Here is a 13701-nt window from a genome sequence, read left to right on the forward strand (position 1 = left end):
CTTAGTCTAATGCACTCCCTTCTCCCTTGCTGGTTTGTAGGAAGGCATGGTTTGATCAAACCACAGTTTGCCACAGTCACATGCAATAGCAAACAAACATTTTCCAAAACACCAGAAATAATAATAAAAAGGGAAAAAGAGCCTCCCACATCAAGCCGATGATGGCCCATCTAGTCCAGCATCCTGTTCTCACAGTGACCAATGAAATGCCAAAGGGAATCTTGCAAGCAGGACATGAATGTAACAATACTCTGCCCACCTGTGATTCCCTGCTGTTGTAGCAGTTTTAATGTTCTGTGCTTGGTATTGTGTGATTTTTAATTGTATTCTTATTGCTTCTTTTATCTTATATGGTTTCTCATATCCTATAATGATAGGAATCAATGTTTTTTTGCACTTGCAGAAGAGTTTCCTAATGTTGTAAAGTGTGAAATTAAAAAGCAACGGCATTTTCATTGTTCTAACAAGTTTCTTCGATCTGTAGGGAATCTGGTGTCAAAGCATAGCTGCCAAGTTATCCCTTTTTTAAAGGGATTTTCCATTATGCTGAATAGGCTTCCTCATGAGAAAAAGGAAAACTTGGCAGCTATGGTGTCAAAGTGAGATACTGCCAGAAGCAGGTGGGACATTTCCAGAGAGGAAAACTGTACAAAGTCAAAATTTGTGAGAGAAATACTAAAGATTGAAGTCTCAACATAAAAATGTCATCCTGCCAGGGAAGATAAACCTATGTTTATCCTATGAACTTAAGTGATGGTATCTGTGTATTTACATACACAGTTCTGGGTGATGTAATGGTTTTGTTTATAAATATATAAATTTTGTTACACATTAATGTTTTTGACTGACATATTTGTTAAGTACTTTTTGCTTAGGTTATTTTATCCCACTTGACAAAAAGTAAGTTCTAAAGGACTTTGTATCACCACAGGTTCCCTGACTCTGGCTAGCATCCACACTGATATTGTTGTTATAAGCATCTCAATCTTTGGTCTCTCTTTTCTCTAGGATAGGCATATTGCTAATACTTATACTGTATAGAACTAATTCTATGCACTGCTGCTAAGAAAACAGACCTAATAATCCCCTTTACCCAGCCTTGCAAACAGGAATGTATAGATGGCGTTGAATGTATTATTATTTCAATGACATTTTAAGATGGTCAAGAGGCTGATTAAAAAAAAAAACCAAGGCAGCTGTTAAGCAGCCAGAATTCTTGGGCTCTCAGTCACTGTTTGTTATCATTCAAGCACAGCCAATTAACTACTAAGAATATTACACAAGGTTTCAATGGGATGGCAAGGCTCCGACGGAAAAAACACCTTCCCTTGCACACAAAAACGAAAGGCTGTTATAGCACTGCTGTTCACAAAGCCACACCATGGTGGCCACACCAACTCCAGCATGACAACAGAGTGGCAGGCAGCACAGACAAGCTGTTTAATGGAGGGGGAGGCATTTCACAAAGCAGTTTGCTAATCTACTCTGTGAAGCACCTGCGCTCGGTTAAACATGGGTGCATGAAGGTTTCATGGAGCGGGGAGGTGCTTCAGGAAATTGCACTGTGAAGCACCTCCCCTATCATTTAAAATGGGTTTGTGTAAGCTATGTGGGGAGGGGAGGGGTGAGCAGGCACATGAGGTGTAAAGGGAGGGATAGTTGGGCAGGTGTAAAGATTGCCCAGGTGTGGGGCAAGGGTGGTTGGCAAAGGAGTTGGCAGGATTAGCTAGTGGTAGCAACCCTGTGTGGGTGGGAGTTTTGACATAAACACTCTCAACTCTCTTGGGAAAGTAACTTTTTAAAAAAAGTTCTCTTCCACTTCTGTGTGAAGGGTGTTTTGTATACATGGGCAAAAAGCTGGTAACAAAATGCTATTATTCAATAAATATGCAAGGATTTCAATACCAGAGGAGAGTGGCAGTGCTTTATACAATTATCTATTTCTCTCACAAATACTGATATATTCCAGAAGACTATTATTTTTACAAGCCTCTTCAGGGCATTTATTCTCCATTCTGTCCATTTGTTACAAATCATAGCAGGGCCGTCTTAAGCATATTGGGCGTCCTGGCGTCGTGGTGCGATGATTGCTCTGGCGCCCCCCCCCCCCGGCCCTGTTTCTCACTGCGGCAGGCGGGCAGGCGTAGCACTGCGCCACCCGGGCTTACCTTAGAGCCGGCCCTGAATCATAGTTACATGAATACATTTGTGGAGCAGCTAGAAAAAGCATCAGATGAGTTTCCATTTGATTTTTCTGGCACAACATAATGTTATGCCTTTGTTTCAGGAAACAGATAACACTCACCGTCTTCCAGTTATAATAGGCAAGAGGTCATCTGATTTGGCTTCAGTTATTTTAAACATGACTTTTTGTAAATCTGATATTCCCACAGCCATGTCTTCTAGCATTCCAATTTCTTCACCTTCAGAGAATGAAAATTAAATTACCAAATAGAATGAAAAGAAAAATATGACAGACAAGCTCTAACTGGTCTATTTCAATTTAACCAATCTATAAGAAAAGTGTTCCTAAGCTTCAGAGTCTGCACAAATATGCCTGTTCCAATTTTTTAAATTTTGATTAGGACTATGTAAAATCTGCCCTGTACCTTCCATGGATATTTCTGCTTTCCCACAATGCCAGCATCAGGTGTATGAATTGCAGTTCTGAATTACTGATGGATATTTCACATATAGGATTATCCATAAGAAGTTTTCAATCCGGAACAACAGATATAACCACAAGGGTTATGATGCAAAAGCCAGTTACATAGACAATAGATTTAATTATGTAAGAGCTTATGCAGTTATCGACTGCTTTTTTCATAGAGCTGATTATAATATTTCCATTTTGTTTGCCTGTTAAGGATGCTTATTCATAGTAGCAAACACATAGTAAAATCTAACAGTGTCCAGTCCAACCACCAGTGGTCTGGAAAGTTGAGAAGCTCCCTGGAGCAGATTGGGGGAGGGGAGAAGTCTGCTGTCACATTGTTGGATGTCACCTATAGTTTATTCATTGGGGCACTCCTACTTCACTTGTAAAGCAAAAGTGGGGAATTATTAATGCTTTTGAAATAGTAAGCAAGTTTAATTCAATGGATAGTGCGATAGACTCGGGTCTAGCAAACCTAGGCAGTTTGTCATGCAAAATTGGTAGTAGCTCCACTATGCATGTTTATACTGTACAGTTTGCATCTGTAACACTAGTAGCCTAGAGCCCTCCTAACACAGTAATTCTGATCAGCAAGATAAAATGGTAAAGTACTTGGAATAGTAACACTCAGATATTTATATCCCAACACGTAACCTGAAAGTATGGCTTACAAATGGAAAAACAACAACAACATATATAGTGTCTTTTTATACTGGTATCAGTCTATCTATACCAGTTAAAACACACTGGCTGGGGCCAGAGGAGGAAAATTGAGTTTGGTTTCCATAATCCCACTCCCTTGTACTCCCAAGAAAGCTGCTCCTGAGTCAAGGGAGCTCTTTCAAATGGCATGGGATGTGGTGTGAAGCGCCACAGTTGCAGTGGCAAATAGAAGAAAATAATAATCACAGATTCCACTCAGTAAGAAGTTGTTTAGATCCAAGTCATTAGAGAACACAGCACATAAAATATAATGCACGTCAGGTAAAGACAACAAACTGTCTCACCCTTCAATGGTCCTCTGAAATAAAATAATCAATATAGTACTAAATATGTTTATTCAGCCATCCATTCTGCTGCGAGATCTTATATTTCCAAATAAACATAGCTGAGAATATCCACAAAAATATACATAAATGTTCAATAAATGTTAAAAATAAAAGAAATTGGCACACAGCTGTGTATCAGAAATACCAAAATGGCCTGGTCCACGCATCACAGTAAGCCAAACCATGGCTTGGCTTAGCTTGAATATGCGGATTTCTAGAGGGAGAGATAGAGGCTACTTTGCTCCCTTCCACTGTCATTCTGCTGCTATGCTGAGCAACCCTATTGCTTGTTTTAAGAGTGCAATCTGAACCCAGGTTTGTGGTTTAGTTCTCTGTAGACTAGCAATGAGCAATAACATGAGTTAGTCCAATGGTTTATGGCTCTTGGTTTGTCTGGAGATAACGAAACCATAAGCCTGGGTTTGGACATCACCATAAACCAGCGCTTTCCAAACCTTTCATGTTGGTGACACACTTTTTAGGCATGCATTATTTCACGACACAGTAAATAAGTTTTACTAGCAAACTGGAGGTTAAACTTAACCCCTTTCCAGCTCTGGGAGGAGCTTGGGGAGCATTCATGTCGCAACACAGAGTTTGGAAAGCTCTGTCTTAAACAAAGCTATGGTTTAGCTCAGTACAGGAGCAGGACAACTAGGGAGGCACTAAACTGCCAAGATCTCCTCACCAGGAGCTCTTGTCTATTCTTCTTAGCTTTTTTAGAACACTTTAATGTAGCCATCTGAGTATAACACTTACTATATGTACTGAGGAGTCCTTCATACTGAACAATTAGCCCGACTGTATGAAGCTGCTGCAGGAAGCCTTGATCCCGTAAACTGGAGTGCAATTTGATTATAAACCCACAGACCAATCCAGCAAGCTAGAGTAATGACAATAACCAAATAAACAGATACCAATTATATTAGAAAGAAAGAAAGATAACAAGAGTCCTTTACAAAATTCACTCAGCATTAAGAACACAAATTCATCTTGAACTAAGTCCCACTCTTTTGTCTGTGAAGCTGAATGTTGGAAAGATATGTCTAAAGCATTTATTCCCAAATAGTACTACAGAAGAAACATCACAGATTAAAAACACCCTAAAAGCTTTTAGATCAAGCATATATTTTATAGAATAATAAGGCATTGACACAGATCATAGCCATTCCAGAGATCTGAAGGAATCAAACCTAGCTAGTTGTTTTGGTGTGCAGCCTATCCTTACAATATGAATTTAGCCATTGAAAGGAGAAGATGAGCAAACCGTAGGAAAGAGAGTGAATATTTAGATTATTAAAAGCCTCCCACTGAGCAATGGACCATTATCCCGCCACTAGATAAAATTGACCAATGTAACTTTCCTTGATTTCATGTTTTCAAAATCAAATCTCCAGTTTGTACTTTCCCCCCTGTTCCGCACCTTCCACTGAAACCATATTTTCTAAATAGGTGTATAAGTGCAACCGTAGCCCGTAAGACATGATTTTATCTTTCCAAAAGCAGCCGGTGAAACATCTATTTATCTGCTCATATTCCTATGCTCCATCTTAGGAATGAATCGGGTCTGTAGATTCGCCAGGCACATATTCACATTATTGATTAATTATTATGGCATTATATATGTATATTTCACAAAGAACAGGTATGACATTAATGTAAAAACATGGAAACATACAAGTTCTGCACTTAATACCTCATTTTAAAATACCCAAACCATTTGTCTATACGTGAAAAAGGGAAACATATCCATCTTTGCACTGTGTTACTGTTGTCCCAGATCCAAAGTCCTCTGGGCATGAGCAGAAAAGCACATCTGTGCCGTCATGGGAGGCTCCTAATGTCTCATTATATGCTGCTCCATAGGAACACCAACTGCTGCTGGAAGGGGAAGCCAAAAAGCCCCCTTGTGAATGGGCAGAACACAATTCATGGCATTGTGCATGGCACTTTGTGACTGTTCAGATGAAGACCATGTTTCCTTTTTAAAATGTGGAAGTATTATGCTTCCATATTTTTATATTATGTGGAATATCTTACATTAATGACTAAAACAGGAAATTGGATTTTGCATCATTGACAAAACAGTTTGCACATTTTTGTTGTTCCCTGAGGAAGGGCCTGTGGAGCTGAAAATGTGTTCATTGTTAAAGGGTACTCTGAATTAAAATGCATTTTCCAACAGTGTGGGAAGCTTCCGCTTCTGTGGCGTAGAGGTGTTGTCTTTGCTGTTTTCACCTAAGGCATTGCCTACAACAGGCATCCCCAAACTGTGGCCCTCCAGATGTTTTGGCCTACAACTCCCATGATTCCTAGCTAGCAGGACCAGTGGTCAGGGAAGATGGGAATTGTAGTCCAAAACATCTGGAGGGCCGAAGTTTGGGGATGCCTGGCCTACAATGATGATAACAGCAACTGGAGACTGCTTGGGTAGATCTTGTTTAAAACCAGTTGTGTTCTACTGTCAGGACATGGTTGGAGGCACCACCAAACACCTAAGAGGTGGCTTCGGAAGCATTGGCAGAAACAACCAAGACAATCTCCTGTACTTGCAACATGGATTAATAGTGTATTTTCTGTTATATCTAAATGGCCCTTGAGCATCTGAAAACATGCAGTAAAAAGTTCAGGGAGCAGCAGTTTGCCAAACACCTTCCACAAGTAGAAAGAAGGGGACCTGCCCTTTGGTGTCTCAGTGAAGTACTGCAGCATTAAGGCAACACTTGTGGAGACAGAAAAGAACTGATCTACTTTTCCACTTATGCTATAGGCAGAATACCATTCACTGGGATATCCACATGCCTTTATACTCTAGGAGGTGGCTAAGTTGTTTTTCAAAAATAAAATGAAAGCCTGCTTCACGGTTTAAGTTGACAGCTCTGCAACAAAACAAAACAAATAAGTTTATGAAATGGAAGAAGCACCTACTGCTTGACTGAAGACAATATCTCTTCTTAGGGTCAGCATTAAGCATTGTGGCAAGCTACATGCAAGCTCCTGAAGCAGAACAAAAGACATTGATTGCTTTGCCCTAGTCACCACCTCTCCAATACAGTCCTTCAGCGTAACTGTGAGTGGATAAAGTTGTTCATACCAGTCACCTGTAACAAAGGAGGGAGATCAAGAATGGTGATCAAGGTAGAGAAAAATCTCCTTTTCAAAGTAGAAAAATCAGTGGATGTAATCCTTTCTCTTTGTGCACACACACTAAGCTACGCTCAGGTGCCTGCAGCAGTTCCTCTCACACACTGCTGTTTGTAGTGTATGAGATTATTAGCGCAGCTCATCCCTGCATTCTCAATACAACACCACACCCACAAAAATCAACTTCTTGTCCATAGCCTAGTTGATGCAATTAAATGAACTTCCCAAAGTAACAGCAGCCTGAGAGGAAATCAAAGCTGGAAAACAAAATAAATGAAATGCTTGGTCAACTGAGCAAAATATTTATGATACTCTGTTCTTCTAGTCAAGCTAAGGAAGTGTAACATATTGATTTCTTTATCGAGTGATTGCATGTAGTAAAAAACAAACAAACCAACAACCCATGGATGTACACTAGAGAACAAAAAACCTACTGGCTTTGAGAGGAAACAGTTAATCAGCGGCTTGACATAAGACAAATTCACTTTCTGACATTCATGGTGGCGGGGGGGGGGCTGCCAATTTATTCTTATTTGTGAACAATTTTACAAGGGGTTACAACAACTGTACAATGCCAACACAGCTTAAAAGCAATTCAGTCCATTTACATCCTCCACCACCACCCACAACATGTCTGTGAGGCCTTTCAGCCATCCTACATACTGCAGTAATCTAACCTAGAGGTTGCCATAGCATAGATGGCCCCCTCCATCCAGGGGCACAGCTGGGCCACCTGAGCCTCAAGCAACAGCCATGGATCCAGAAACACCCCCAAGCTACATACCTGCTCCTTCAGAGGGAGTATAACTCCATCAAGAGCGGGCAACCTACCACCCATCTGGTCTAGGGAACCGCCCACTACCAGTGCCCCAGTCTTATCTGGTTTGAGCTTCAGTTTGTTGGCTCTCATCCAGCCCATTACCAATACAAGACAACGGTCCGGCACATCCACTGCCTCACCTGCAGATGTAAAGGAGAGATAGAGTTCTGTCTCATCAGCATATTGCCGGCAACACTCCAAAACTCTGGATAACCCCACTCAGTGGTTTCATGTAGTCATTAAATAGTATAGGAGATAAAATCTAACCCACACTGAAAGCTCCACGGGGCCAAAAAACACTCCCCAAACATCACCCTCTGGAAACATCAATTCAAGTAGAAATTGAACCAGTGCAAAGCGGTGCCACCCACTTCTAACTTGGACAGCTGCTCCAGAAGGATACCATGGTTGATGGTATCAAATCTTTCCCATGACTACATTAATTTCTATAATCTATCCGTAGAGTGCTTACATATTTTCCCCCAACTTAATTTCTACTCCTTTAATCACTATAGATAACACTATTTTTTCATCTGTTCCCAATTTGAATTCATTTTTAATTCAGAGTTTGAATTAACAGGTGTGATGAAAAGTGGAAATAAAAACCCAGGTGTAACCTCATTTTTGCCTTTGAACAAAGAAACAAGATTGTTCCCTACTAGAAACATTTCCCCTAATGAAAACATTGCCTTTCTTTTTTTCTTATTTATGTAAGCCATCCAATCGCTCTGCATGGCAATTTTGATTAGTTTTGCCACTGTTATGTTTTATTTCCAGTAGGTGGAGCCACTTAATAAGCCTGAAACACCAACATATAACCAGTTATTATTCAATTAAACTGGTATCCTAGGCTATGCACACATAACCAGCTCCAAACGTTTTCCCCCACTGCATTTCAAGTTGCATTTACATGTTGCTGTACGCACCAGAGAGAGGCCAGAGATGTCTTCACCTAATGCAAATTACCTGTTAGGTTCTACTGCACCTGTAATGTCTGCCCCCCCAACTCTTAGTCATGAAGCTGCTATCAGTGCATGAACAGCTGTGTCAAATGTACACACCTCGGCTTAACTACGAAGTGAATGTGGCTTAAATTTTCAAAGTTGGAAGTTGGTTTTAAGGAAAACACATCAAGCAACAGTATTCCTCAAGAAGCTAAAGGAAATATGTGGATTGTTGCTAGCATCCTGTGTACATGGTTTCAAACAACGGCAGTCGGACTGTACTGGAGCTACAGTACATGGTAATGTGTACACCATTTTAGAGCCCCCCGGTGGGCTCAGTCCAGATTACATTAGTTAAACTTAGGTCCCATTGAACAAAGTTGTGGCTAACTTGCCTCACTGATTTCAATGACGTCTAACTTAGCCTGGATCCAGCCTATTTAATTCAATGATTCTGGGGTTTCCAACATTCTGAAGGGATGTTTAGGCATCAAATGCACTACCGCCCCTTCACAAGAAGGGATCTGCACAATTCCTTTTCTGATATTATACTGGATGAAAAGAAACACACAAGAAATTGACCTGTGCCATTTCCTTGTAGCATCTGAAGATGGAGCTTCGAGGCAATGCTCACAGGTGTACTTAAGAGCCCAATGGCACAACAGCCAAGCATCGCCTCCCACCTTTGACAGCAACCTATATCCAAGCCTCAGTGTGCCACAAGCAGAGGGCAGGATCATGACCTGAAAAGCAAACAACTCCAGATTGTTCAAGTAGAATAGCCTATGCTGTACAATATAATCTGCAGTTCTCTGAAGCAGCAGAGGAACCTTGCCTCTCAGCTCTGCAACTGCATACTGAAAATTACATGCATGCAATTGCAAAATACAATAACAACTCTCTTTTTTTGCATATTTGCAAGGTATACAAGTTGAGCTTTACCTCTCTGCTTTGCTGGGGGAAGGGAATACAAAGACTCCGTACTTTCTCTTCAGTAAGATTTGCAGCAAAGGTGCAAACAGCAGCCCTCGAAATTTCAAGCAACTGGAGTATTTTTCACTTACTGCAACAGATCTTTCTGAAGAGGAAAGAGTTGCAATTGCAGACCTTGAAGAACAGGCTGTTCTGTTGCAATGGTATTTAAGGCTCTACTTTCTTTCCTTCCTTCCTTTTCTCTCTGCTCAGCTGCTGACCCAGAGGACCCAGAGGGCCTCATAAGTTACCATGGGGTAGTCTGTCCTTTATAACAATATGTAAACATATGAACAATTACCTACCTGATATCTAGTACACCTGCATAACTTGGATTTAAAGGAATGTGCAGACATTCTTATGTTGCATTCACAAATAATTTCTTTTATATGAGAGATGCCTCACAATATCACCACTTTTTACAGAAATAATGGTATATAACCAACGTCAAAACAGAAAATAACCACCTTTCTTTAGTAACAGGGATCAGAAAAAAGGTAGCATAAACCAGTGGAATATGCTTAATTTCATCCCATCTTTGTAACAATCTTTTGTTCACTTCACTGTGAATACTGCCAACATGCTAGCCACCAGCTGAGGAATTAAATAGGTCAAATATATGGAAAAGATGCTGCTTCTTGATTAATGCCACATTTAAGCAAGTGAGGCAAACCTTGGAGTTCTAAGAAGCTTGAATAAAATTCAATACAGTATAATTATACATTATATACTAAACCAAAAGGTTTTATTTATAAAAGCCTCATAGCTCAGGATTATTCATACAATACAGAGTCAATTAACCATTTGCTTCATGAATGTAATTCTAGTTAAGGACCCATTACCTAAGCTCTTTGGAATGGATTAATGCCTTCTCCAATATTTGGACTGTACTTCGTACATTCAAGGACTAAGTTCTGCATAGCACTGTAGTTTATTATTTTTACTAGCTGATTTTCTGTGGGGTGAAATAACATTAATTGTCATTATATTTGCTATTGTAGAACTTCAAGGAGGAATTCAACTGGGAGAGCAGCTTTGAGGCATTATCCTGAAACTTTACAGCATTTGGGGGCCCTGTGAATTAGGAATGTGAATAACATCTTACTCATGTCCATGGAGTTTTCCACTATCCATTTTATCATGTTGGCTCTCAATGGATCTCCATCTGTACAGGCATCCATTCCATCCTGCTCTATCCCTTCTCCACATTCTGACTTGCTCATGAAACAGGTGCACATTCAGCTGTTAGTCACCACGCAAGTTCAGCTCAGGCTAATTGAACAACATCTACAGCCCCCATGCAAAGGCTGCAAAGATCAGTTAGCTGTCAAACTTTCTTTCACTTCCACAGTGGATCTGGGGGGGGGGAATCCCTTCACTGTGAGTTTTGGTGCTGCTCTTTGCAGCCTTTGCATAACATAAAACATCTTGCTTCATCAAGGAGACATATGGAAAAAAGCTGCAATGAGCCGCGATAAGTGTCAAGTAGTCATAGGGAACCTTTTCACCGTAGAGGTGAAACTGACAAGAGGTCTGAAGTTCCTTGTCAATTTCATATCTAGAGTAAAAGTGTTTCTACGGACTGATGGCTCAGTGAGATGAAAGGTTCTCAGTTTCACTACAGTTCTTTTCAGCCTCTCTATACAGTTCTCCAAGATTCTACAAAGTGATTTACATACCATCACATCTAGTTTTTCTTTCTGAGTAGCATGTCAAGATATTACACATCCAGCCACCAAGAATTCTTCTACCAGCAGAAAACAAACTGAGTATGATTTAGTATAGAGTGGGTTTTTAAAATTATTATTATTTTAAAATACTGTACTTGTACAGCCCAGTGGAATTGCAATTCCTGGATCATAATTTGAACCTTATGGATTATTGTACTATCCATGCTTTGGGTGAAAGAGTCAGATAAAAATGAAGTGAAACAATGGAAGATTTGTCTGCGTAAGCATTATGGCACTGTCAGGATAGTCTAAATGCTGCGTTTCTGGAACCCTCATCTGGATGTTATGGGTATGAGGCACAGTTGGAAGCACAACATGTCTAACATATTAGCTAGATATTATTCATGGTTGCCACCATTCTCCTCCTCCTGCATATCCTCTGGCTGACATAGATGGCATGGAAAAGAGGCCAGCATGGAGAATGGAAGAAACAGCAGGAATATCTCCTGGTACTTAAAAGTTAGAAAGGGACTATTCCAACTAGCTCCTCAATGTAGGCTCTACAATGCAGCATGCAAGTGCAGCATTTCACACAGGTGACAGTGTCCAACCTTAGCTTATATGAGGTAAAGGAGAATCTATCACCTTCCCAAGACATGTTTATTCCACTGTCAAACCACTCATACTGCTATGAAATCTCTATGAAATCTCTTCCAATGTTGAGCCAAGATCTGTTTGCCTTCAGATCTTCCACCCACTTGTTCTAGTCCTGCCCCCCGAAAGAAAACAACTCTGCTCCACCTTTTGCATGACATCCCTTCAGATATTTGAAGACCATGCTTGAATCTCCCCTTAAGCTTAACTTCTCTTGGCTAAACAGGCCCACCTCTTTCAACTACTTCTCACAGGACTTGGTTTCCATCCCCATCTACATTCTGATCACCATCCTCTGGACATGTTCCTGCTGGTCAGCATCTGTTCTCAGATGTGGCATTCAGAACTGGATACAAGATTCCAGATGGGGCGTGAACAGCAGAATAGAGTGTAAGCCTTAATTCTCATGATCTGGATACCATGCTTCTGTTAATGCAGCCTAAAATTGCATGTGCCCTATTAGCAGCCATGTCACAGCGCACAATCCAATCCAGTCAAGCACCTAGAGTCTGAAATTTTTGGGAATATATATTCATGTATAGTTTGTCACTTTTACAATTTTACTGTTTCTAATGCCATCAATTATGACCTACATGAATAAGAGTAGGATAGATATTTGGAAAAGTTGTTCTGTGAGGTTGTCAAAAGGCGGGGGGGGGAGTTCCAGTTGGCTGATGGCTCTCTCTGGCAAATAGGGCTTTTATTTTAGGAAACAATATTTCTTGGGAAGATAAATGTCACATTACAGGACAGTTGTGCCCATTTGCCTAGAGACACCCTGATAAGGTCAGAGATGACGACCTTTCATCATGCAGCCAGAAATGGGGTATGTAATCCTAAAGGTCTACAATCAATATGTCAGTCTACTTGTCACACAATAAGAGACTGAGCAGAGAGTATAGGAAGCCGAGAAACAGAGCCATTTGGGGGCAAAACCCTCTGCAGCACCTTAAGGAGCACTGTGAAGCGTCCATCGTCACCTCATTTTATCCTTCCTCTGTGCTAGTAACTAGCCATCTAGTTACACAGAGCAACTGTCTTTGATGACTATATCCCTGCAGATCACACGTGAATGTGTTGAATGACTGTGAGCTCTTGAACAGATGAAATCAATAAATCGTTTTTGAAAACTAGTGGTCTCTGTGCTTTCCTCCTCCAATATTCCAAGTCATGGGGGAAAGTGCAGATTTTAAACAATGTCAGGGGTTTGACTATAGCAAGCAGGGGGTGACATGGGGGGTAGTGGCATTTTAAAACAAGGTTTGAGTACAGCAAGACGGGTACAGAGTTGGGTAATGCACTGTTGTGCTAGGCTTTTAGTGTTGGCTTCTGTGTTGTAGCCATCTACCCATCTCTGCTACTGCTTCTTTTTCAAATTGGTGTGTGTGTGTGTTTAAAAAACCCACAATGGCTCAGAGTCTCTCCATCTTTGCTTTACTCAAATCTCTGCCATTGTTTGAGTACAGCAAGAAGGAAGAAACACTGAAAGGGGAAAGATGCTGTTTTATACTTCTCCCTCTTTCACTCCTCAGCTGCTTCATGTGAGAGAGATAAAGGATGCAGAGCCCTCAAACATTCCATAGTACCTTCCCACGGTGTTATTTCACTCCTCCATCAAGACATTCCAGATACAATGTAGTAATTTAGAAGAGATGTTTTATTAACATGTGAACACCATATATGTACATCCGTCAACTGAACTTAGCCTTCTGTAACTGAACAACCTTAATGAAAGGGATTGCATTTAAGGTTTTATTCATCTTAAATATACAGTAACACCTATCAACACGGG

General features: G+C 40.6%; 1 protein-coding gene across 12 annotated transcripts in view; it reads right to left on the bottom strand.

Annotated features, from left to right (window-relative positions):
- INPP4B (inositol polyphosphate-4-phosphatase type II B) overlaps nucleotides 1–13701 on the bottom strand; it is a 267689-nt gene that overhangs the window by 34131 nt on the left and 219857 nt on the right. For 10 of the 12 annotated variants that reach the window (XM_035113742.2, XM_060278622.1, XM_060278620.1 and 7 more), the window contains 3 exons: nucleotides 6634–6806; nucleotides 4465–4588; nucleotides 2306–2423 (listed from right to left, as the gene is read on the bottom strand). In XM_035113742.2, the coding sequence (XP_034969633.1) occupies nucleotides 2306–2423; nucleotides 4465–4588; nucleotides 6634–6806 (415 nt within the window). The other 2 variants (XM_060278624.1, XM_060278623.1) reach the window with 2 other exon arrangements.

This window comes from Zootoca vivipara, chromosome 9 (genome assembly GCF_963506605.1).
Source record: "Zootoca vivipara chromosome 9, rZooViv1.1, whole genome shotgun sequence".
Lineage (NCBI taxonomy): Eukaryota > Metazoa > Chordata > Lepidosauria > Squamata > Lacertidae > Zootoca > Zootoca vivipara.